Source organism: Gymnoscopelus microlampas, assembly GCF_963454915.1.
Source record: "Gymnoscopelus microlampas genome assembly, chromosome: 23".
In the NCBI taxonomy this organism is placed as follows: domain Eukaryota; kingdom Metazoa; phylum Chordata; class Actinopteri; order Myctophiformes; family Myctophidae; genus Gymnoscopelus; species Gymnoscopelus microlampas.
This window is the reverse complement of record NC_139960.1, coordinates 794,888-822,387: the sequence shown is the minus strand read 5'-3', so window position 1 is coordinate 822,387 and position 27,500 is coordinate 794,888. Positions and strand designations below refer to the sequence as shown.

The 27,500-nt window shown below is 45.6% G+C and overlaps 1 protein-coding gene across 1 annotated transcript in view; it reads left to right on the top strand.

Moving 5' to 3' along the window:
* The window catches only part of dgki (diacylglycerol kinase, iota), a gene marked incomplete at its 3' end in the record, with an annotated part of 149,560 nt that overhangs the window by 81,956 nt on the left and 40,104 nt on the right, over positions 1-27,500 (top strand). The window contains 9 exon segments of the mRNA XM_084049923.1: positions 4,365-4,499; positions 10,893-10,971; positions 14,859-14,914; positions 15,297-15,359; positions 16,138-16,211; positions 22,571-22,593; positions 22,596-22,681; positions 23,256-23,334; positions 23,337-23,341. Of these exon segments, the coding sequence (XP_083906049.1) occupies positions 4,365-4,499; positions 10,893-10,971; positions 14,859-14,914; positions 15,297-15,359; positions 16,138-16,211; positions 22,571-22,593; positions 22,596-22,681; positions 23,256-23,334; positions 23,337-23,341 (600 nt within the window).

Sequence of the window (27,500 nt, the reverse complement as noted above, 5' to 3'; positions counted from 1 at the left end):
AACACTGTATTTTATGACAGGTTGGATAATGAAGGTTAGTCACACTGAGCAGAGTAACACTGTATTTTATGACAGGTTGGATAATGAAGGTTAGTCACACTGAGCAGAGTAACACTGTGTTTTATGACAGGTTGGATAATGAAGGTTAACCACACTGAGCAGAGTAACACTGTGTTTTATGACAGGTTGGATAATGAAGGTTAACCACACTGAGCAGAGTAACACTGTGTTTTATGACAGGTTGGATAATGAAGGTTAGTCACACTGAGCAGAGTAACACTGTATTTTATGACAGGTTGGATAATGAAGGTTAACCACACTGAGCAGAGTAACACTGTATTTTATGACAGGTTGGATAATGAAGGTTAGCCACACTGAGCAGAGTAACACTGTATTTTATGACAGGTTGGATAATGAAGGTTAGTCACACTGAGCAGAGTAACAATGTATTTTATGACAGGTTGGATAATGAAGGTTAGTCACACTGAGCAGAGTAACACTGTATTTTATGACAGGTTGGATAATGAAGGTTAACCACACTGAGCAGAGTAACACTGTATTTTATGACAGGTTGGATAATGAAGGTTAGTCACACTGAGCAGAGTAACACTGTGTTTTATGACAGGTTGTATAATGAAGGTTAGTCACACTGAGCAGAGTAACACTGTGTTTTATGACAGGTTGGATAATGAAGGTTAGTCACACTGAGCAGAGTAACACTGTGTTTTATGACAGGTTGGATAATGAAGGTTAGTCACACTGAGCAGAGTAACACTGTGTTTTATGACAGGTTGGATAATGAAGGTTAACCACACTGAGCAGAGTAACACTGTGTTTTATGACAGGTTGGATAATGAAGGTTAGTCACACTGAGCAGAGTAACACTGTATTTTATGACAGGTTGGATAATGAAGGTTAACCACACTGAGCAGAGTAACACTGTATTTTATGACAGGTTGGATAATGAAGGTTAGTCACACTGAGCAGAGTAACACTGTGTTTTATGACAGGTTGGATAATGAAGGTTAGTCACACTGAGCAGAGTAACACTGTATTCTATGACAGGTTGGATAATGAAGGTTAACCACACTGAGCAGAGTAACACTGTATTTTATGACAGGTTGGATAATGAAGGTTAGTCACACTGAGCAGAGTAACACTGTGTTTTATGACAGGTTGGATAATGAAGGTTAACCACACTGAGCAGAGTAACACTGTGTTTTATGACAGGTTGGATAATGAAGGTTAACCACACTGAGCAGAGTAACACTGTGTTTTATGACAGGTTGGATAATGAAGGTTAGTCACACTGAGCAGAGTAACACTGTGTTTTATGACAGGTTGGATAATGAAGGTTAACCACACTGAGCAGAGTAACACTGTGTTTTATGACAGGTTGGATAATGAAGGTTAGTCACACTGAGCAGAGTAACACTGTATTTTATGACAGGTTGGATAATGAAGGTTAACCACACTGAGCAGAGTAACACTGTGTTTTATGACAGGTTGGATAATGAAGGTTAACCACACTGAGCAGAGTAACACTGTGTTTTATGACAGGTTGGATAATGAAGGTTAGTCACACTGAGCAGAGTAACACTGTATTCTATGACAGGTTGGATAATGAAGGTTAACCACACTGAGCAGAGTAACACTGTGTTTTATGACAGGTTGGATAATGAAGGTTAGTCACACTGAGCAGAGTAACACTGTGTTTTATGACAGGTTGGATAATGAAGGTTAACCACACTGAGCAGAGTAACACTGTGTTTTATGACAGGTTGGATAATGAAGGTTAGTCACACTGAGCAGAGTAACACTGTATTTTATGACAGGTTGGATAATGAAGGTTAACCACACTGAGCAGAGTAACACTGTGTTTTATGACAGGTTGGATAATGAAGGTTAACCACACTGAGCAGAGTAACACTGTATTTTATGACAGGTTGGATAATGAAGGTTAACCACACTGAGCAGAGTAACACTGTGTTTTATGACAGGTTGGATAATGAAGGTTAGTCACACTGAGCAGAGTAACACTGTATTTTATGACAGGTTGGATAATGAAGGTTAACCACACTGAGCAGAGTAACACTGTGTTTTATGACAGGTTGGATAATGAAGGTTAGTCACACTGAGCAGAGTAACACTGTATTTTATGACAGGTTGGATAATGAAGGTTAGTCACACTGAGCAGAGTAACACTGTGTTTTATGACAGGTTGGATAATGAAGGTTAGTCACACTGAGCAGAGTAACACTGTATTTTATGACAGGTTGGATAATGAAGGTTAACCACACTGAGCAGAGTAACACTGTGTTTTATGACAGGTTGGATAATGAAGGTTAGTCACACTGAGCAGAGTAACACTGTATTTTATGACAGGTTGGATAATGAAGGTTAACCACACTGAGCAGAGTAACACTGTGTTTTATGACAGGTTGGATAATGAAGGTTAGTCACACTGAGCAGAGTAACGCTGTGTTTTATGACAGGTTGGATAATGAAGGTTAGCCACACTGAGCAGAGTAACGCTGTGTTTTATGACAGGTTGGATAATGAAGGTTAGTCACACTGAGCAGAGTAACACTGTATTTTATGACAGGTTGGATAATGAAGGTTAACCACACTGAGCAGAGTAACACTGTATTTTATGACAGGTTGGATAATGAAGGTTAACCACACTGAGCAGAGTAACACTGTATTTTATGACAGGTTGGATAATGAAGGTTAGTCACACTGAGCAGAGTAACACTGTATTTTATGACAGGTTGGATAATGAAGGTTAACCACACTGAGCAGAGTAACACTGTATTTTATGACAGGTTGGATAATGAAGGTTAACCACACTGAGCAGAGTAACACTGTATTTTATGACAGGTTGGATAATGAAGGTTAGTCACACTGAGCAGAGTAACACTGTATTTTATGACAGGTTGGATAATGAAGGTTAACCACACTGAGCAGAGTAACACTGTGTTTTATGACAGGTTGGATAATGAAGGTTAACCACACTGAGCAGAGTAACACTGTGTTTTATGACAGGTTGGATAATGAAGGTTAGTCACACTGAGCAGAGTAACACTGTGTTTTATGACAGGTTGGATAATGAAGGTTAACCACACTGAGCAGAGTAACACTGTGTTTTATGACAGGTTGGATAATGAAGGTTAGTCACACTGAGCAGAGTAACACTGTGTTTTATGACAGGTTGGATAATGAAGGTTAGTCACACTGAGCAGAGTAACACTGTATTTTATGACAGGTTGGATAATGAAGGTTAACCACACTGAGCAGAGTAACACTGTGTTTTATGACAGGTTGGATAATGAAGGTTAACCACACTGAGCAGAGTAACACTGTGTTTTATGACAGGTTGGATAATGAAGGTTAGTCACACTGAGCAGAGTAACACTGTGTTTTATGACAGGTTGGATAATGAAGGTTAACCACACTGAGCAGAGTAACACTGTATTTTATGACAGGTTGGATAATGAAGGTTAGTCACACTGAGCAGAGTAACACTGTATTTTATGACAGGTTGGATAATGAAGGTTAACCACACTGAGCAGAGTAACACTGTATTTTATGACAGGTTGGATAATGAAGGTTAACCACACTGAGCAGAGTAACACTGTGTTTTATGACAGGTTGGATAATGAAGGTTAACCACACTGAGCAGAGTAACACTGTGTTTTATGACAGGTTGGATAATGAAGGTTAGTCACACTGAGCAGAGTAACACTGTGTTTTATGACAGGTTGGATAATGAAGGTTAGTCACACTGAGCAGAGTAACACTGTGTTTTATGACAGGTTGGATAATGAAGGTTAACCACACTGAGCAGAGTAACACTGTATTTTATGACAGGTTGGATAATGAAGGTTAGTCACACTGAGCAGAGTAACACTGTATTTTATGACAGGTTGGATAATGAAGGTTAGTCACACTGAGCAGAGTAACACTGTGTTTTATGACAGGTTGGATAATGAAGGTTAGTCACACTGAGCAGAGTAACACTGTGTTTTATGACAGGTTGGATAATGAAGGTTAGTCACACTGAGCAGAGTAACACTGTATTTTATGACAGGTTGGATAATGAAGGTTAGTCACACTGAGCAGAGTAACACTGTATTTTATGACAGGTTGGATAATGAAGGTTAGTCACACTGAGCAGAGTAACGCTGTATTTTTAACTCGTGAGACGGTGATAATAGTCATTGTCTAGGACGGAGGCGCGCCGGCTCAGCAGACCTCGAGGCCGAGGAGGCGCGAGAGCCCGCGCCGACCGGCTAATATGCAGATGAGCCAGTCTCTAAGGTTCTGTGTCTATGTCTCTCTCTCTCTCTCTCTCTCTCTCTCAGGGCTATGCAGATGAGCCGGTCTCTAAGGTTCTGTGTCATGTAGAGGATGGTTCTGTGGTTCAGTTGGACCGATGGAACCTCCTGGTGGAGAAGAGCCCCGCCCAGAGCCCCGCCCAGAGCCCCGCCCAGGGCCCCGTCCAGAGCCCCGCCCAGAGCCCCGCCCAAAGCCCCGCCCAGCCTGAAGAGGAGACACAGGTCAGAACGAGAGTTATGCATATAACTAAGGTTCTACGAATTCCGGATGACCGCCAGAGGCAGTGTTTTCAACACCTGGATATTCATCGCGCGCTCGCGCATAGGTCGAATATTAATACCAACAAAGTCACTCGTGACCTGTGTGCGCGCACGCTACCTACATAGGTGCGGTGTACACAGCGATCATCCTCTTGAAATCTTTTCGTCGAGAATGGGATTCCGAGTGACAGTCAACTCTGGCGGTCATCCGGAATTCGTAGAACCTTAGTTATATGCATAACTCTCGTTCTACTTCATTCCTTCTGACCGCCAGAGGCAGTGTTTTCAACACCTGGATGACTAATACCAACATAGTCACGAGGAACCTGCCCTTACCTGACCATCAGTTGCAGGTTGAAGAGGCCGACAGCACCGCCATCGCCATGGGATGAGGGGCGGCCACATTCACCCTATAGAAGCGGGCAAACGTGCAGGAAGAAGCCCACGCTGCTGCAGCACATATGTCAGCCAGTGGGACACCCTTCAATGCAGCCCAGGAGGTGGACACGCTCCTGGTCGAATGACATCTCACAGGAGGAACAGGCAAACCCTTGCGTTCGTAGGCCTGTAGAATGGCATCAACAATCCAGTGAGAGAGTCGTTGTTTGGACAGAGCACATCCTTTCCTGTGCCCTCCATAACAGAGAAACAGTGCGTCCGACTTCCGAAACGCAGAAGTCACGTCCACATACTGCCTCAGGGCCCTGATGGGGCACAGCAACCCACCATCAGGATGCAATCCCTCTGCCCCTGGCTGTGGGGCATAAGCCGTCAATCTGACAGGCTGGTTGACATGGAAAGCTGAAAGCCTCTTTGGAAGGAAGGAGGGGTTGGGCCACATAGTAACCTCAGACCCATCCGAAGTCCACCTCAAACAGTCCCTGGCGACAGACAGGGCCTGGAGTTCTCCCACTCGCTTGGCAGATGTAATGGCGAGGAGGAAGGCGGTTTTAACCGACAGCCACCTGAGATCGGCCCGCTCCAGCGGCTCGAACGGCGGAGAACACAGGGCTTCCAGGACCGTAGGCAAGTCCCACGAGGGCACCCGAGTGACATGCGGGGGGTGCAATCTAAGAGCTCCCTTCAGATAGCGACTCACCAAGGGATGAGATCCCACAGTACGACCGTCCACCAGCCCATGCTGAGCCGAAATGGCGGCAACATACACCCTCATTGTAGAGGCTGAGAGCCCCTTATCCAACAATGTCTGTAGATAGCGGAGCAGTATTGGTACAGAGCACATGACTGGATCCACATGTTGGCCCTCACACCAACTACGGAACAATTTCCACCTGTTAGAGTACAGCGCTCTAGTGGAGGGTGCACGAGCGTTGAGCAATGTATGGACAACCGCCTGATCGCAGGAGTTCAGCAGTGAACCCGGCCTCTCAGGGGCCAAACATGAAGCTGGAGCCGATCTGGCTGGTGATGCCAAATGCGGCCCCCTACTTGCGACAGGAGATCCGGCCTCGATGGGAGAGGCCAAGGTGCTCCGTTGAGAAGCCGTCGGATCATGGGAAACCATACCCTCCCCGGCCAGTATGGAGCCACCAGCAGCACCGTGTGACCGCATGTGGCGATTCTGTGAAGTGTCAGCCCGAGCAGTGGGATTGGAGGGAATGCGTACAAGAGGCAGTCTAGGGGCCATGGGTAGGCTAATGCGTCCTGCCCCAATGGACTGGTTGGATCCGACAGGGAAAACCACAGTCGACAGTGTGTTGATGTGCTCGAAGCAAACAGATCCACTTCTGCTCTCCCGTACCTCTCCCAGATCTCCTGGACCACTGAGGGGTCCAACCTCCACTCGCCTGGAGGAGGACTCTGGCGAGAAAGCATATCTGCAGCCTGGTTGTGAACACCTGGCAGATGTACTGCCCTGAGACTGGCAAGGCGAGGAAAAGCCCACTGAAGAAGTCTCTGAGCCTCCTGCAGAGACTGCCTGGACCTGACACCTCCCTGATGGTTCACATGGTAGACCGTTGACGTATTGTCTGATCGGACAAGGACATGTTTCCCTTCCAAGGCTGGAAGGAAATGTTTGAGGGCTAAGTACACTGCGCGGAGCTCCAGTGCATTTATATGTAGTCCCTGCTGAGCGGCCCAGGTTCCTCTGACTGTCCTGTGCTTCCACACAGCCCCCCAGCCTGAGAGAGATGCATCCGTCACCACTATCTCCCGGCGAGAGGGTAGTGAGCCCATGGCGACGCCCCGGCACAGGCTCGCCCTCCTTCTCCAGGGTTCTAGCAGCCCACGGCACTGGCTGGAGTTCCTCACCAGCCTCTTCTGGTGCCTCTTGGGGTCGAGGCCTAAGCCGTTGACCAACAGCTGCAGGGGGCGCAACGAAAGGAGTCCCAGGGGCACAATTGCGGATGCCGCAATCAATGTGCCCAGTAGACGAAGGAGCAGGCCGTATGTCAGCCTTGTACTCCCCCGTACACGAGCAACAAGGCCCACAATATCCTCCACTCTCCGCGGGGAGGGGCAGGCCCGCATTGAAACTGAGTTGAGGGCGATGCCGATGAACACAGTGGTTTGACTGGGAGCCAGAGAGCTCTTGGCGAGATTCACCGTGAGCCCTAGCTGAGCGGCATGGGCCAGAAGGGTGGACGTGTCGCTGAGTGCCTGCTCTTGGTTCGAAGCACATACCAGCCAATCGTCTAAATACGGGAGGATCCGCATGCCTCTGGCTTGCAGCGGAGCAAGCGCTGCCGCTACGCATCTGGTGAAGATCCGGGGGGCGAGAGAGAGCCCGAATGGGAGCACCCGGAACTGATAAGCCCGCCCCTTGAAAGCAAAGCGGAGAAACTGTCTGTGGTGTGGTGCTATTGGCACATGAAAATAAGCATCTTTCAGGTCGATGCTTGTGAACCAATCGTCCTTTGATACGGCCTGGAGAACATCCACAGTGCGTAGCATTCGGAAACGAAAAACCTTCAGGTACTGATTCAACTGCCTGAGGTCGAGGATGGGCCGGAGGCCGCCGTCCTTCTTCGGAATAAGGAAATAAATGGAGTAGAACCCTCTTAGCTGAGCTGAACCAGGTACACTCTCTATTGCTCTCTTCTCTAGGAGCTCTGAAATCTCCCGACTGAGGGCTTGAGACCTCAGCGGGTCGTCGACCACCGTCATCCGTACCCCAGTGAAACTTGGGGGCCGACGACTGAACTGAATTCTGTAACCCTCGGATAGCGTTGATACCACCCAAGGGTCTGAAGTCAAGGCTTCCCAGCGGCTCAGATGTTGTGGGGTGAACCGGCTGAGGCCCGGGTCGGGAGAGTCACCTCCGACTCCCCCGGTCCTGAAATGGTTTAGAGGATCGGCTGGCAGGGGCCCCACGCCTAGGAGCCCTGCCTGTGGGCGGCCGGAAGGAAGGCTGTTGGGGGCCTTGTTGGGGTTGGCCCTGCCTCGGAAAGGGACGTCTGGCTCCCGAGGAGCTCTGGTCCCTGGTTGCTGGGTAAGGAGTGCCTGTGCGCCTGGGCTGAGGTGACGGGGCTGGGCGTAAGTCTGCAAACTGCCGTCTGGACCTGTTCGCCTGAACACTACGCTCCAGGGCCTCTTGAGCTGCGGGCCCAAACATCTGGCCCGGAATGACGGGCAGTGTGCGGAGCGTCCTTCTGCACCCCTCTGTCAACGGGGCCTGGGCGAGCCACACCTGGCGACGGGCCAAAGTCAGGGTGGACATCAGCCTGCCAAGTTCTCTAGTCATATAGCCGAAGGCAGCGAGTGAGGCCTTACTCAGGGTCTGAGACGGGGCATCACCCTCCGCCGTGCGGAGGGACTGGCCTAGTGCCAGTATAAGGTGAGAAAGAGAATTCCCGATACGTGCCGCCCGAGCTGCTATATCGTAGCTCCTGGTGAGGTAGTCATCAGTTACCCTGCATTGTGCTCGTGGGCAACGAGCATCCGGTCTGAGGGCCTCATCCGGCGACACTATTAAGGACGCCACGGCCGGGTCCATAGCCGGCACGTGGTCCAATCCATATTCTCCCGCTTTGTCCATGGCCGCAAAGGCCCTGCAGTCTCGTGACAGGTTGAGACTGGCCCTGGACCTGGGATCCGACCAACACATTTGAAGCTCGGTGATGAAGTCCTCAGACACTGGCACTCTATAAGAGGGCTGCTGAGCGTGCCCGAAGAAGGCATTAGGAGGGGGGGCTTCCCCCGGGGGGACATCAAGTCCAAGTCGTGATAAGGCCAGCTGAACAGCCTCCCTAGCTGCAGAGAGCCCAGTCCCATGAGGCTCTGCCTCAGATCCCTGAGAGCCTGTCCCCGAGCGGGTGGGGGACCCGCCCGCTTCCTCCACGTCCTCATGCTGTGCCGTTCCGGACGTAAACTGGGAGTCCGAGGCTGCAATAGACATAGCATCGTCCTCATGTTGATCAGCAACATCGACAGTATCATGGCCATAGTTCCCATCTCTGACCTGGAGTGGAGGCGCTGGGGCCACAGCATCGGTGCGGGGAGCACCAGGCTGCAGTTTGAGAAGAAGGGCCTTAATTTGAGCAAACTCAGTGGTTAATGTGTCCACTTTGTGAGACAACGGATCCTCCCGACGCCTCCTCTTGGTGTCTGAGGGCTCAGTACCTGGGCGCTGGCGCTTAGAAAGACCCTTTACAGGGCTCAAGACTGGCATTCCTGAGGAAGGTATTTCGGTGTCCTCCTCAGCCGCAGCCAACCTCTCTTCCCTCTCAGCGAAAGACATTATACTGCAATTAGTGCAAGCGTCCTCCGTCAAGGCTTGCCTCAGATGCCCAATGCCAAGACAGTGTGGGCACAGGTCATGGCCATCTTCCGATCCCATAACAGCCGAGCATGTGTTACAGGTGTCACAGCCGTCATACATTGCTATGTTGCGGTGGTCCGCACGCGGTTGTAAAGCGTCAGAATGGGAAACACTCAACGCTAATACTTTATATTCCGTTGGTCCAGCGACGAGCAGTAAGGAGTGGGAAACACTCGCAATGCTGACGCTATGTTGTAAAGTGGCTGTAAAGCGGCAGAATGGGAAACACTCAACGCTAATACTTTATATTCCCTTTGGTCCAGCGACGAGCAGTAGGGAGCTCTTGTAAACAGTATAATAACTGCACTCACCGTCGCTCCAATGTACGGCTACTCCACGTTATCCGTGTCGGGACAAGCAACAACGGTGGAGCGGGCGAAGCTCACGCTGCTATCTGTTGTTAGCTTCAGTGCTAGCAAGCTAGCTCCATTCACCGCTGCAGGCTCCTACATGCTTCGTTTTCCTTTGTCCTCTTTTCTCTTCCTTTTCGGTTCTATCCGATGTATAAAACAGACTACGCAGTCTCTGGAGGACGAACTAGTCCGTAGCCCCAACCTTCTTGGTTACGAGACTACACGCGCAGCTGTAGATATCGACCTACGCCTCTTGGAGGCGAAAAGATGAAAGAGGATGATCGCTGTGTACACCGCACCTATGTAGGTAGCGTGCGCGCACACAGGTCACGAGTGACTTTGTTGGTATTAATATTCGACCTATGCGCGAGCGCGCGATGAATATCCAGGTGTTGAAAACACTGCCTCTGGCGGTCAGAAGGAATGAAGTAGAACAAGTGGTTCTCAAACGTTTGAGTATCCAGTAACCCCCCAGCTCATGGTGCGGCACTATGAGCTTGTAGATCTGATATTTTTTAAACCATTTGTGCAAATATTTATACATATATTATTTTAAAGCGAACATTAACACATTAACTGCCGAGACCGTAGTGCTACGGTCCGGGTGCTTTTTCCTTTTTTCCGATTTTTTTTTTTTTTTTTTTCAATTTTATACACGGACCATTTTCAGTGTAACACCACCGGAAGTCGAAACTATTTGCGATCCCGTTTTTTGTTTCCCGTCGGCCTCCATTCTAAGGCGCACACTAAAACCCCTGTTTAGCCCTTGTAGTTTTTTCTCCTCGCATTTCCCATGTTAACATAAACGGTCAGAACTCAAACATGGCGGCTCCGTTTGACACGTGGTCTGCACTAGTAGACACAGGGACATGTGCACGTTGTTTACAAACAGTGCATCGCGCATTCTAAAGAATTTCAACGGGGTCTATGGCGACGCGAAAAAAACAACAATAAAACCTTGGCACTGGTGAGTACATTCTGAGATTGGCAGTGGATGTGTTAAGTAACTCAAATCTTTGTTTTTGGGGGTCCCTGAAACAACATATTTTGAGTCCGCGGCCAAATACCCTGAGCTAACCGTAACTGCTGTGTGTGTGTGTGTGTGTGTGTGTGTGTGTGTGTGTGTGTGTGTGTGTGTGTGTGTGTGTGTGTGTGCAGCTTCCTCTCAGTGTGTTCAACAACTATTTCAGTCTGGGATTCGATGCTCACGTCACCCTGGAGTTCCACCAATCCAGAGGTCAGTACACACACACACACACACACACACACACACACACACACACACACACACACACACACACACACACACACACACACACACACACATTCTGGGTTAATAGAGAGCCATGTTTGTCTTCTATTGTTGTGGTTATATTCCTTAGCGTTGTGTTAGGCTGCTTTACTGTCTTATCATTGTCTTTATATATATATGAATATATTCAAATATCTTTAAAAAGAAATAGCAGATCTACAAGCAGATCTACTCATAGCTCCGCACCGAGTGCTGCGCTACGAGCTTGTAGATCTGCTATTTTGTGGGGGGGAAATCTTTGAATATGTATATACTGTAGCCTATCTTAAAGTGAACATTTGTAACTCTGGGGGATTCTACAAATGTCTTCTAAATCATAACAGTTTAAAAAGGAAAAAAACACACGTATGTTGCTATAATATCAGTGGTTCTAAAACTTTTTTCATGTCAAGGACCCCCAAAATGATATGTATTTGTCTGCGGACCCCCCATCTCAAAATTCCAGGGACCTCCACCAGAAAGAGGCAAAGATTTGAGTAAAAAAATATATATAGGGGCGGGTGTCTTTTTTATTTTTTGCTTTTTAATATTTTTGATTATCACAAAGGAAGCAGGAGATGATTTTCTGCTCCATTCACTTCAATGTTAAAAAATAAACAGAGACAAAATTTTACCTATTTTTTATTTTTGCAATGTTATTCTCTGGCAGGGAAGGGGGTAGATTGTGTATATAGACGGGTTTCCGAGCGACGTCATCACAGAGCAGAATGCGCAATCTGCGCATGCCTGGGTGAAAGGCGCGTTCGAAAATACAGCCCTGAGCGGCAGTGAGCGCACTGGCCAATACAAACTAATAGGCGAGTGTGCTCCGGTGCGTAATTTCCAAACGCACCCATAGGCTTCCCCCTCCTCTGCGCGGTCATATTCCTCTCAATGTTTATAAACATGAAACCCGTCTATATGACCGCGCAGAGGAGGGGGAAGCCTATGGGTTTCACTGCCGCTCAGGGCTGTATTTTCGAACGCGCCTTTCACCCGGGCATGCGCAGATTGCGCATTCTGCTCTGTGATGACGTCGCGCGGAAATCCGTCTATACTCTGGCAGTTAAAGAGTTAAGCGTGGCCACTGGGGGGCCAAAGGTACTCACCGTTTACAATCCTCACCAAACGCGGCACAAACACTGTTGTTTTGTGTACGGTGGGATCATTCCTAAATTGCGCCCACTTGTGGAATTTTCAAAAAACGTAGATCTGCGTTTTTGGCACTCAATGTGTTAATCCTATTCCATCATATTGAAGGGCTTTTGCAGAGAAATGAGACAGACTCCATAGAACACTGCAGAGGGGAGGTGTCTGTGTCCAGCTGATGCTCGTTAATGTTGTATACATCAAGGCAATTATGTTTCTGCACATGTTTTCAGACAATAATTTTCCCTTTGGTCCTAAAAAAACGCAGCTAATTACTCGATCGATAAGGTTATCAACTATCGACTAATGCATTGGTTCTCAAAGTGGGGTCCGGGGACCCCCAGGGGTACTTGAGGGGGTTCCAGGGGGTCCCCAGCTAAATGATGGACAGGAACCAAATGGACCCTTATGGGTCTGTAACTCTGATAGTGTACAAATGGAACCAAATGGACCGTTAGGGTCGAAAGGTCTTAGAAAAAACTATCTTTCATCAACTGGATGTGTTCCTACAGAACAATAAGGTTCATAACAAATTCCAATCTGGCTTCAGGAAAGGTCATAGCACAGAAACAGCACTTGTAAAAGTAATTAATGATCTTAGGGTGTCCGCTGACAACAAAAATATATCTGTTCTCCTACTCCTTGACTTAACCGCTGCTTTTGACACGATTGATCACAAAATTCTACTACAACGCATGGAGTACTGGATTGGTTTGTCAGGCACAGCCTTGTCTTGGTTTTACTCTTACCTAACAGGCAGAAGCTATTTTGTCAGCCTAGCTAATTTTGACTCAGACAAACATGACATCTGTTCTGGTATTCCACAGGGCTCAATTCTGGGTCCCTTATTGTTCTCCCTGTATATACTACCACTGGGAGAACTCATCGCCGATCACGGAGTGAACTTCCATTTCTATGCTGATGATACCCAGCTGTATCTTTCGGTAGCTCCAGACGACCCCTGCGCTCTAGACCCATTGTTGACCTGTCTGTCCAGTATAAAATGCTGGATGAGTGAGAACTTTCTTAAGCTAAATGAGGATAAAACAGAAATTCTCATAATTGGCTCCAGTGAGCAGAGAGAATTAATAATAAGTAGACTTGATAACCTGGCTGTAGAAAGTAACACCACAGTAAAGAACTTGGGGGTTATTATCGACTCTGAATTGAATTTTAATGCACACATTAATCATGTCACCAAGATTGCTTTCTTTCATCTTAGAAATATTGCGCGAATTAGAGACTATCTGTCGTTAGACGACGCAAAAACGCTGATCCACGCTTTTGTTTTCTCTCGGCTTGATTACTGCAATGCACTCTACTCTGGCTTGCCTAAGAAAACAACTGACAGATTACAACTTGTTCAAAATGCGGCAGCCAGAATTTTAACTAAAACTAGAATGAGAGAACATATCACTCCAGTACTAGCTTCACTACACTGGCTCCCGGTTGTTTTTAGGATTGATTTTAAAATTCTTTTAATAGTTTATAAAGCTCTAAATGGTCTGGCACCTTCCTACCTCTATGACTGCCTAGAGAGACATGATCCAAACCGGACCCTCAGGTCTTCAAGTGCTGACCTACTCGAGGTGCCTAAAATGACATATAAAAAATACGGTGAAGCAGCATTCTGCTTTTACGGACCAACAGTGTGGAATAAACTCCCATTACACCTAAAACAGGCAGCCTCTGTCGATAGCTTTAAAGCACAGCTCAAGACCTATTTCTTCACTCTTGCTTTTAGCTGACTCTTTGGTTGATTTTTAAGTCCTCACTGTATTGCCTATTTTAATGTTTTATGCTTTTGCTTTTATTTTATTTTATTTTTTGTTTGCTTTATTGTTACATTGGTTGTAACTGTAACTGTATTCTTGCTCTGTAAAGCACTTTGCGCTGCATTTCATGTCATGAAAGGTGCTATACAAATAAAGTTTATTATTTATTATTATTATTATTATTATTATTTGGTTCCATTTGCGATGGTACGGACACGTTGTAAGGAAGGAGGAGAATGATTGGGTGAAGAAAGTAATGTCGATCAACTTGGAGGGGACAAGACCCAGTGGCCGGCCTAAGAAGACCTGGCAGGTGACCGTGCTAGCTGACATGAAAGCACTCGGCATCAATCACGAGATGGCCATGGACCGTTCCCGGTGGAAGAAAGCCATAGCGAGAACCCAGTCCAACCCAGCGGAGCCTGGAAAGCGGACTTTAAACAGATGATGATGATGATGACTCTCAGAGTTACATTAACATTGGTTTTACAATATGAATTGGGGTCCCAGAGATATAAATGCCATTAAATGGGGGTCTGTAGCCCTAATGCATGTCAAACTGGGGGTCCTTGAAATTAAAATGGTTGAGAATCACTGCTAGAGAGCCGTAAAAACCTTCTCTTATTGGGGTCCCTGGCATATCTTTTCAAATGGGGGTCCGTGGGGTAATAAGTGTCAATTAGGGGGTCCTTGACATGAAAAAGTTTGAGAACCACTGGACTAATGAATTCATCGATTATTTGCATTTCTAGTTACAGTAGTAACTAACATTTCAAATGGTCATAACTTGGTGACCATTGTTCTGATCATTGTATTATAGGATGGACTGTATTGTCAGGCTGTGCAGCTGCTGCCTGTTGGTTAAAATAGCAGATCTACAAACTCACAATGTGTTTGTGTGTTTTTCAGAGGCCAACCCAGAGAAATTCAACAGCCGCTTTCGTAACAAGATGTTCTATGCAGGAGTGAGTGACACACACGCACACACGCACACACACGCACACACACACACACACACACGCACGCACGCACGCACGCACGCACGCACGCACGCACGCACGCACGCACGCACGCACGCACGCACGCACGCACAAACAGCCCACACAAATTGACATATATACGCACGCACGTGCGAGCACAGACAGACAGACAGACAGACAGACAGACAGACAGACAGACAGACAGACAGACAGACAGACAGACAGGGGGATGTAGTGAACTCTAATTTCTATTTCTGTTTAACTTGGATTTTCCTCTTTCTCTCTCACTGTGTGTGTGTGTGTGTGTGTGTGTGTGTGTGTGTGTGTGTGTGTGTGTGTGTGTGTGTGTGTGTGTGTGTGTGTGTAGGCTGCGTTCTCAGACTTCCTCCAGAGAAGCTCCAGGGATCTATCTAAGCATGTGCGAGTAGTGGTGAGTACACACACACACACACACACACACACACACACACACACACACACACACACACACTATTCACCTGTTTCCTAGGCTTTCCACTTCCTGTGTGTTTTCCACTTCCTGTCGATTTGATCCAATGAAATCCAATGAAACTGGTCAGATGACTAATGATAACCAATGAAATCCGACAGGAAGTGGAAAACACACAGCCTAGGAAACAGTTGAATTAAGCTCTCTCTGGGTGCATCCACACATGAGCGACAACTTGACGCCCGGAAGTCGGAAGTCCCGTCCACTCCCATGTTATAGGAAAAACGGGACCGGAACTTCCGGTTTCTAACTTAACATGGGTGTGTACGGGGCTAGCGTAGCGTTTGCCGTCAGCATACGCTCATGTGTGGATGCACCCACTCTCTCTCTCTCTCTCTCTCTCTGTCTCTCTCTCTCAGTGTGATGGTAATGTCTCTCTCTCTCAGTGTGATGGTAATGTCTCTCTCTCTCTCTCTCTCAGTGTGATGGTAATGTCTCTCTCTCTCAGTGTGATGGTAATGTCTCTCTCTCTCTCTCTCTCAGTGTGATGGTAATGTCTCTCTCTCTCAGTGTGATGGTAATGTCTCTCTCTCTCAGTGTGATGGTAATGTCTCTCTCTCTCTCTCTCTCAGTGTGATGGTAATGTCTCTCTCTCTCTCTCTCAGTGTGATGGTAATGTCTCTCTCTCTCTCTCTCTCTCTCTCTCTCTCTCTCTCTCTCTCTCTCTCTCTCTCTCTCTCTCTCTCTCTCTCTCTCTCAGTGTGATGGTACAGATTTAACCCCTAAGATCCAGGAGTTGAAGTTCCAGTGCATCGTGTTCCTCAACATTCCCAGGTGAGACCAGTTACCGGCTAAACCAGTTAAACCCAGTTATTAAACCAGGTAAACCAGTTTAAACCAGTGAAACTAGTTGAGACCAGTTACACGCGTTTAGCTCGTAGATCTGCTATTTACTTTTAATTATTTTGGTAATTGATATGCAATTAAACATGCGATTCATTTCGATTAATTCATTACAAAGCCTCTAATTAATTAGATTATTATTTATTTTTTTTACTAAATTTTTATCCCACGTTTTTTTTCATTTTTTTTTCACCCAGTGCCAATTAACAAAGTAATCCTGGGCGCTACACTCCCTCTGCCAGCCGAGGGAGAGCCTAGAGCCGAGCTCATGGCTCCTTCAATGCATGAGGAGTGAGCAGGCCGCTTCTTATCACCTGACAGGGGGGATGTTCGCCTATAATGACTAAACGTCAACGTGTCGCTCGCTGAAACGCGTTTGGCGAGACCAGCGTTCTACCAACCGTTTGCAGTAGCGGGGGGGGGCAGGGGCCGGGGGGCTGACATTCCAGGTGGAAAATAATGCTTGGCGCTGGCATTGCCTTGAGGGGGGGGGCTAATTTACCATTCTGTGCCTCTCGGTACATAACTCGGACGGGGCTGAGTAGGCTCAAGAGAACTTGGCAACGTTCAGCACGGCAACTCGTTCGCTTTAGCTTTAGTGCGTTCACTGGTGCTTCTCGCCCCTCCGCTGTGTTCCAGAACTATACTTTATCGCAGTGGTTCTCAACCTTTTCAGGCCGTGACCCCCAAAATAATCATAATTGAACTGGGGACCCCCCATTTTGTTTGACTCCTTTCCACAGATAAATATTGTTTATAAATAAATATAAATATTGCGTTGCGAGGCGTTGTGAGCTTGTAGATCGGCTATTTTCACAATATTTGCCTCTTTCTTATATTATTTGACAATTTGGCCAATGTTTTATATAGTTTGTTGATTACTTTTTATGCTGTAATGGTCTTCTTTTCTTTCATTTATTTGTTATTTTCAGGTATTAAAAGGGTCTTAAAAGTCCATAAAATTTCACTTCACTGTCATCTGGGGACCCACCCAAAATCATGTGGGGACCCCCCTGGGGGTCCCGACCCACAGGTTGAGAACCACTGCGTTATCGCGATCCAGTAGCAAACACTCTGTACGCTGCAGTGAAAGGGTTGCCAAATTTTGCGAGAAAAATAAGCAGTCAGGTCTATGAAAATGTTACTGCATGCATTGTGCCCTAAGAAAACAGTGAGGCATGAAACCATTGCATTGTAAATGGGGTTTATATCCGAGGCAAATTTGCAACCCCAGTCCCTGGTTAGACCTTTCTATATAAATATTTACCTAATAAAAATTATCTACAAAAGGACATGCATGAAGCTCTAATCTAAACAAGTATGAAAATATATTTATATCTGCAAAGTAACTAGTAGCCTAACTAAAGTTTTCAAATAATTGTAGTGGAGTAAAAGTGCAAGATTTGCCTCTGAGTTGTAGTGGAGTAGAAAAGTATTACCATTATAATGTAATTATATATATCATTATAATAATAATAATAATAGAAAGACGCCCAAAGTCGCTTATAATAAGCAGACATGGCAACATAGAATAGTTGCGCAGCAGCAAGTCTGCTGTCTACGGGCCGCTCTGTGGGGGGTCTCGAGGTGTAAAGTGCTCTAGGGAGGGGGAGAGAGGGGGAGAGCGATCAATTTAGCCGAAATAAAACGGCTGGGATGGGATACATGGTATGTATTTCATATTTATAATGAGTTAAAAAAAAAAAAAAAAAAACGGAGATGGTTTGAAACATATATTTAGGAAAAGTCATGAAAGGGGAACTTTCTCAGAGCTTCCTGAGAGAAGTTAAGCCACTTTCAATTCTCAAAATCGGTCCCATTGATTGCTTAGTCACGGAAGTGTTAAAAGAAGACTAAGGATTTATGAAGAGAGTGAAAAAATGAACAAAGCAGAGTCTACAGATAATGTGATGAAGACACATGTGAAACAAGGAAGAGGCCCCACCAAGGCACACGCTGGTCATGGAAAAGATGAACATGCCAACGTGACGTGCTACAGGTGTGGAATAAAAGGACACAGAGCAAGAAAGTGTACCAGAAAAGTGTGGTGCGACTACTGTAAGAGTAATACACACCAAGAATCCCTCTGCAAGAAAAAGGGGGGAAGAGACGGCGCCAGGAAGGTCGTAGAGGGACGAGACGGCGCGGAGCGAGACGACGAGGGACGAGATGGCGACCAAGAGGACCATTTCTTCATGGCCACAGACGCAAGAAATGAGAGACCACCAGCCAACACGAAGATGAAAGGCATCATGGTGGATGGAGGGGCGACCTCCCACATCATAAATGACTTAGAGAAGTTTAACAGTTTTGATGACACGTTCCAACCTGACTCTCATTCTGTGGAGTTAGCCGACGGGACGAAGTGCAGTGGAATAGCACAGCGAAGAGGAACGGCGACAATCAGCCTACTCGACACAGACGGACGACAGCACAGAGCACAGTTACGAGATGCTCTGTACATGCCTTCATACCCACATGACATCTTTTCGGTGGCAAGAGCCACGAATGGAGGAGCGACGATCACCTTCCGAAAAGGGGACAATCGCATGGTCACCAGGGATGGTAGCAGGTTTGACATCCACGAGAGTGGTAACTTGTATTACTTGCCGACTGTTCAAGATAATGTGGATCAATGTAAAGTATGTCATGATGTACAAGGTGTAGTGAAAGGTATGGAGATCAAGGGAAGTGCGGTCAGACCAGCACATTTATGTGAAGTGTGCACAAAGGGCAAATTCACCCAGACGAGAAACAGGGAACCAGACAGAAGGGCTAAGAAACCCTTAGAATTAGTCCACACTGACCTAGCCGGTCCCATGCAAACAACTAGCATAGAGGGGCACAGATATGCCCAATCTTTTACTGATGACTACTCGGGTACCATGATGGTGTATTTTCTAAGGTCAAAAAGTGATGCAGTGCAGGCAACAGAACGGTTTCTGGCAGATGTAGCACCGTACGGAGAAGTCAGGTGTCTCAGGTCAGATAACGGCACTGAGTACACAAGTAAAGACTTCCAGGCACTGTTAATAAAGAATAGAATTAGACATGAGACGTCTGCACCCTATTCGCCCCACCAAAATGGCACGGCAGAGAGAGGGTGGCGAACTCTCTACGATATGGGCAGGTGCTTACTGTTAGAAAGTAACTTACCAAATAAGTTTTGGAACTATGCTGTACAGACAGCGGCTCATGTGAGGAACAGATGCTACAGTAGGCGTACTAAGAAAACGCCATACGAGCTGTTCACAGGAAAAGAACCAAACATATCCAAACTGCAAAAATTTGGATCAGTGTGCTACGCTTACAAGCAACTAGACAAAGGGAAGCTAGACTCTAGGTGTGAGCAAGGGGTTTTTGTGGGTTATGATAAAAACAGCCCCGCTTACCTGGTGTACTACCCAGAGAAAGAAAAGGTGCAAAAGCACAGATTGGTAAAGTTCACAACCAAAACGGTAACAGAAAAAGAAACACAAACATGTGAGTCAGACATGGGGTATGGTGAGGGGGAGCTACACCCCAAGGTTAATGACAACAGGGAAATTTGTGTTGATGACAAGGAAAATGAACCAGGTCAAGGTATACAGGGTGGTGTATCTGGGACTTTACCTGAACAGACTGAAAGTACACAGCCAGGTAGAGTCACTGAGACTGTAAACAGAAGGTACCCACAGAGAAATAGAATGAGACCAGCTCATCTACAAGACTATGAGTCTGAGGATGCAGTGGGCAAACTGCAGACATGCGTGGACTCTTGCTACAGAGCAGTATGTGACATTCCTCAAACTTACAGAGAAGCTGTAATGTCAAACAGGTCAAGGCAGTGGAAAAATGCCATGGATGATGAGGTGAAATCACTGGAGGAGAACGAGACCTTCAGCCTCACCCAGTTGCCACCAGGCAAACGTGCAGTGGGGGGCAGATGGGTCTATGCACTCAAAAGTGACATTGATGGATCAGATAAATTCAAGGCGAGGTTCGTAGCAAAAGGCTACAGTCAAAGACCAGGGACTGACTACGAGGAGACATTCTCACCCACAGCCGACATGACAAGTGTGAGAGTGATCATGCAAAAGGCAGCACAGGAGGACTTAGTCCTGCACCAAATGGATGTAAAGACAGCCTATTTGCATGCACCAATTGACTGCGAAATCTATATAGAGCAACCAGAAGGTTATGTGAAAAAATCATCAACAGGTGAAAATCTAGTTTGCAAACTGCATAAGTCTCTCTATGGCCTGAAGCAGTCCGGTCGAAATTGGAATGCAATGTTACACACATGTTTAACTGAGAATGGTTTTGTACAGAATCCCGCTGATTACTGTGTGTATACAAGAGAGAAACATGATGAGAAGGTGATGTTAATTGTATGGGTTGACGATCTCATCATAGCAGCTAGCAATAAGGGTGTACCTAACAGTGTGAAACTGATGCTCACTGAAAGATTTCAAATGAAAGATCTAGGGAAATTGAAGTATTTTCTGGGAATCGATTTTGACCAAACAGAAGGCAAAGTCAAAATGTCACAAAATAGATACGTGAAGAAAATTCTAGAGAGATTTGAAATGCAGGATTGCAGAGAGATTTGAAATGCAGGATTGCAGGGCCAGAGAGACCCCTTGTGAGCCCAAATTAGAGTACACAGAAGATGCAGAAAAAATGACAGATCCAAGAAGGTTCAGGGAAGCAGTGGGAAGCCTGATATACTTATCCACATGCACTAGACCAGACATCAGTTTTGTGGTTAGTAAGCTATCTCAGAACTTTGCTGAACCAACACTAGAACACTGGAACACAGTAAAACATGTGTTTAGGTACCTCAAAGGTACAGCAGAACAGGAGTTATGCTTCAAAAGAAATGAGACAGAGAAACTAGGTCTGAGAGTGTACAGTGATGCTGACTGGGCTTCAGTGACAGACAGGCGAAGCATATCAGGATATTGTGCCAGTCTAAGTGAAGGAAGTTCTCTGATCTCATGGAAGGCAAGAAAGCAAGCAACTGTTGCACTATCTACATGTGAGGCAGAATACATGTCCTTAGCTTCAGCCATGCAGGAATGTATTTACCTAGAGCAGCTACTCAGGAATATTGACAAATACCAATATACACTAACGAAAGTATTTGAAGACAATCAAGGTACTATAGCACTAGCCAAAAACCCAGTGCACAGGCAAAGGTGCAAGCACATAGATATCAAGTACCATTTCATAAGAGAAACTATATATAGTGGAAGAGTGATTTTGGAGTACTGTCCTACTGAGCAAATGATCGCAGATATACTGACAAAGCCAGCCACCAAGATGAAGCTAAAGAGTTTTGCTCAGGACATGTTTGGCACTTGAAAGTGCTGTGTGTTTTTGTTTACATGGGAAAGGGAAACCATGTGGTTGATATTTTATTTTTCCTGATTTTTGAAATTGTATTTTATTTTGTTAACCCAGAGAGCTAAGTGCGAGTGGGGTGTTAAGTGTTGTTATTTGATGGCGCCCTTACTCTGTCTATTACGGTAGCCCATTGTATTGTATTGCACAACTTGTACAGGGTTTACGGTACGCTCAGGATGTGACGTCATCACGTTCTCGGTGAGCGCGCCAGATTATTCCAGGAGGGAAAGAGTGTAAACACACTGAGCGTTCTATGCGCTACTACTAATAAATATGCCAGCAGGCTAAAGATACTAAAAGGTTTACTTTGCTTATTCTCCATTACGCATGGACACTGTGCACCACAGCTCGAATGCTTGACATCGGGCGAAAAAAAAGTACTCCGCGGTTGTTGGATAAAGTAGTGTCGCCAGCGGGAGTGGATCCCATGAGGTGTGGGTTTGGAGTCTCTAGTGATTAACGAGGCGAAGCCACTGAGGCCGTTCCCAACTCGCTCTCATGTAGAGCGAAAGAAGCCCCGCCCCCCTACGGGGCCCTACCCCGCCCACGGGCCCCTACTGGGCGGGGCTACTGCGAACGGCTGGTAGAACGCTGCTTGAGCCGCCGCTGAGACACTTTGTGAGCTTGCAATTTTTCGGCTTTTGGTATGCAGTTAAAAATGGCTGTGTGTGTGTGTGTGTTTGTGTGCATGTGTGTGTGCGTGTGCGCGTGTGTGTGCGTGCGTGCGTGCGTGCGCGTGTGTGTGTGTGTGTGTGTGTGTGTGTGTGTGTGTGCGCGGGTGTGTGTGTGTGTGTGTGTGTGTGTGTGTGTGTGTGTGTGTGTGTGTGTGTGTGTGTGTGTGTGTGTGTGTGTGTGTGTGTGTGTGTGTGTGTGTGCGCGTGTGCGTGTGCGTGTGTGTGTAGGTACTGTGCTGGCACCATGCCATGGGGAACACAGGCGATCACAGAGACTTTGAACCTCAGCGCCATGACGACGGATGTATCGAAGTTATCGGCTTCACCATGGCTTCACTGGTGAGAGAGAGAGACACTACTATCACACTGAGAGAGAGAGAGAGAGAGACACTACCATCACACTGAGAGAGAGAGAGAGAGAGACACTACCATCACACTGAGAGAGAGAGAGAGAGAGACACTACCATCACACTGAGAGAGAGAGAGAGAGAGAGAGAGAGAGAGAGAGAGAGAGAGAGAGAGAGAGAGAGAGAGCGAGCGAGAGAGAGAGAGAGAGAGAGAGAGAGAGAGAGAGAGAGAGAGAGAGAGAGAGAGAGAGAGAGAGAGAGAGAGAGAGAGAGAGAGAGAGAGAGAGAGAGAGAGAGAGAGAGACACTACCATCACACTGAGAGAGAGAGAGAGAGCGAGAGAGCGAGCGAGCGAGCGAGAGAGAGAGAGAGAGAGAGAGAGAGAGAGAGAGAGAGAGAGAGAGAGAGAGAGAGAGAGAGAGAGAGAGAGAGAGAGAGAGAGAGAGAGAGAGAGAGAGAGAGGAGAGAGAGAGAGACTCACTGTCTCTAACATTGAATATTCAATAAAATACAGTTTTTTTAAAAGTCTTGTAAATCCTGGTGTAATTCCCTTCCTCTCCACTAGGGCAGCTCTGCAGGTGGGCGGTCATGGAGAGAGGCTGCATCAGTGCAGAGAGGTAGTCCTCACCACCTTCAAGACGGTGCCGTCCAGGTGAGACCTTCGCCTCGGTACTTGGTCTGCTCTTTGCGCCGACCTCTTTGCCCGAAAAATAGCCGATCTACAAGCTCACAACGCGTCGGGAGCGCGTCGGCGTTGTGAGCTTGTAGATCGGCTATTTTATCGGGCAAACGTTCCCCCCCCTAGAATAGGGTTGAAGTGGTTAATGTAAAAATTAGGGCTGGGACTTTAACTGATTAATTTAGATTAATTAATTACAGAAATTGTACGCGATTAAAAAAAAATGACGCATTTAATCACGCTTAGTTCTTGCACCACGGAACTCACTGGACGGGTTTCAGGCGTACCGATCATACCGCTGCACCAACACCGGTGGTCGGTTTATTATTTTGGCCACAAAGATATTGAGGGAGAGTTGAACTGAAGGCGTCTAATCTAATCTGTCTTATTTTAATTCCTACTTTAAATCAATATGGACTAACTAAATGATTGGTAGTGTTCTGGTCTTTGAAGCAACAGAGAGTTTTTGTTTGTGTTAGTCTGGTTTGTCCATACAGGATATTGGACATTAACTCTCTCAGTTGCCACGCCCCGAGATACCCGAGTTTTCCCCGAGTACCCTCGCTGCCAGAACGGGAAATCCTGAGTTTTTACTTTTTACTGTGGTCGCGCTATTCTGTTTATTTCTCATGATCACTTTCGCTTCCTGACTCCTTCAGACTCATTGGGTTCCGGTTTCATGACGCAGATTCCGTTTCCGGTTCTCATTTTTTTTCCCGCGGTCATTTCGGCCAGAATAGGGAAAGTCACGTTTTGTTCACACGGTAAGAAAAAACGAACGGAGAGGTCTACGTCTATTCTCTTTGGTCTGGGTGACGATCAGTCATCGTAGGTCGTGTATAACATCGTATTTTAACACGATGAGAAATTGTCGAAAACGTCGCATCCGTTTATGACCGGATGTGACGTCGGCCTGTTTGGGAGGGGGCGAGCGAGTCAACGAGGGTGATCAATGTTTTGATTTGTCGCTCTCTACTGGTAGAACTGTCGTATGAGTTTAAACCTGCATATAGACAAGCTATTTGAACATTAAATTACAAAATAACAACAACAAAAAAAAACGAAAATTGCTGGCACTGGGGGAGTACTTTATGAAATACTCTGCACTGAAAGAGTTAAAGGGGAATTTTGGACCACGGTTTTCCTACCTTTTTCTATGATGTTATGATATCTCAGGATGAATGGTACAGTAAAAAAACTCCATCCGGGTCCATCACAGCTTAAAACGTGCGCCAATCGGCCTTGCCTATTGAAAAAAAAAATTAAAAAAAGTCTTGCTAGACGAGATTTCAATCTCGTCTACTCACCTGTTTCCTAGGCTTTCCACTTCCTGTGTGTTTTCCACTTCCTGTCGATTTGATCCAATGAAATCCAATGAAACTGGTCAGATGACTAATGATATCCAATGAAATCCGACAGGAAGTGGAAAGCACACAGCCCAGGAAACAGGTGAATAGCGAGACCTACGTCTTTTTTTTCTTCTACATAGTGTTCTGTCACTATGAACGTCAGATCTCGCCAAAAAAAAAAGAAAAAAAGAAAGCTATTAAAATACGCGATACAGCACCTATTGGCACACGTTTTAAGCTGTGACACAATACATTACACAATACATTACAGGACATACACAATACATTACAGGACATACACAATACATTACAGGACATACACAATACATTACACAATACATTACAGGACATACACAATACATTACAGGACATACACAATACATTACAGGACATACACAATACATTACAGGACATACACAATACATTACACAAAGTACATTACAGGACATACATCACAGAAGCAGACAGAAACAAGAACAGTAGAACAAATCCTCTTGGTTTACTGATTCTGGTTTAAAAGCAGAACAGACTTGGTGTACAAAAGAGTTCTTTAGCCTGTTTTTCTTATATTTAGGGACTCTAAACCGCCTCATGGAGGGCATCAGTTGATATTCATCATTTAAAACATGTAAGGGGTCAGAGGAGATGCTCTTTGCCAGTCTAAGCATACTATTGATCTGGGCTTCTTTAAAGGAGCGTAACACAGCCTCAACTGGCCTACCAACTATTTTAGCGCAGATCTTAATTGGCTATACAGTTTGTTCTTATAAACCATTGATAGGCTGTTAAACCAGGCCGTGCTACAGTACAACATCACAGTTTGAACAACAGACGTATAGAAAACGTCTGTTGTTCAAACTGTGATGTTGTACTGTAGCGTGCTTGAGTTTACAGAAGGTCCTTGAATTCATATAGTCTTCCTGAATCTCTGAATAGATTCCTAACATTGCTGCACTTTATGGTAAAACTGAACTGATCTGTTGTTCTGTTTAGTAGCCTATACCAACTTACATCACATTACAGTCATTTAGCAGACACTTTTATCCAAAGAGACTTACAATAAGTGTATTCAACATACTGTAGGTAGGGAACGAAAACTACTAATCACCAGAAGTCTTAAGTGCATTTCCTTGCAAAAAACACTTGATAAAAATAAGTAAAAAACAACTGTATAGAAATTGCTTCTCAGGTCAAATAATTGATATGCGATTAAAACATGCGATTCATTTCGATTAATTAATTACAAAGCCTCTAATCAATTAGATTTTTTTTTTTTTTTTACTACATTTTTATCCCACGTTTTTTTTTTCACCCAGTGCCAATTAACTAAGTAATCCCGGGCGCTACACTCCCTCTGCCAGCCTAGGGAGAGCCTAGAGCCGAGCTCATGGCTCCTTCATGCATGAGGAGCGAGCAGGCCGCTTCTTATTACCTGACAGGGGGGAGTTTCCCCGGTAGGACGTAACGCATGGAAGGAACATGTTATTCCAACCAGTTCCTTTCCCCTCCATCAGGCGCCCCGGCTGACCATGGGGAGGCAGTATAGAGACCAGGATTACTGCATGTTTTGGTGAGGTATACCCAACCCTAGGAGCAGTGGTGGAAAAAGTACTCAAATTCTTTACTGAAGTAAAAGTACCAATACTGCAATATAAAAATACTCTGTTACAAGTAAAAGTCCAGAATTCACAATGTACTTGGAGTAAAAGCACAAAAGTATGGCATCAAAATGTACTTAAAGTATCAAAGTAAAAGTAATAATATTTGAACATAGCCGATCTACAAGCTCACAACGCGTCGCGATGCGACGCGTTGTGAGCTTGTAGATCTGCTATTTTCAAACAGCCTAGGTATAAAATAGAGCTAAAGTGGTTAATGTATGTTTTATAATGTAATAAGGTATATCTGCAAAGTAACTAGTAACTAAAGTTTTCAAATAATGTAGTGGAGTTAAAAAAACAATATTTTGCCTCTGAGATGTAGTGGAGTAGAAATAAAAGTATAGACAATTGGAAATACTTCAGTAAAGTAAAAGTACCTAAAAAATGTACTTAAGTACAGTACTGAGTAAATGTACTTAGTTACTTTACCACTGCCTGTAGGAGACACGGGGAGAACGGCCCTTTCGTAGATACATTTTTTAATCGAGTCCCAGCCCTAGTAAAATTAACAAAGAATAAAGTTCCTATCACACAAACATGTGGCTGACCCCCCCCCCCCCCTCCTGTCATATCTCTGAGGACCCCCTAGGGGTCCCGGACCCCCTGTTGATGACCCCTGCTCCTACAGCATTGTTGTGGAGGGATGGAAAATGTGAAACACGACACTTTATTTATGACTTTGACATTGAGTCGTCCTCTCTGATGTTTTCTCTGCACAGAGCTATAAAAAGCACAGGAGACATATAGATATATAGACCCACCTGACATATACAGGTATAGATATATAGACCCACCTGACATATACAGGTATAGATATATAGACCCACCTGACATATACAAGTATAGATATATAAACCCACCTGACATATACAGGTATAGATATATAGACCCACCTGACATATACAAGTATAGATATATAAACCCACCTGACATATACAGGTATAGATATATAGACCCACCTGACATATACAGGTATAGATATATAAACCCACCTGACATATACAGGTATAATATATAGACCCACCTGACATATACAGGTATAGATATATAAACCCACCTGACATATACAGGTGTAGATATATAAACCCACCTGACATATACAAGTATAGATATATAGACCCA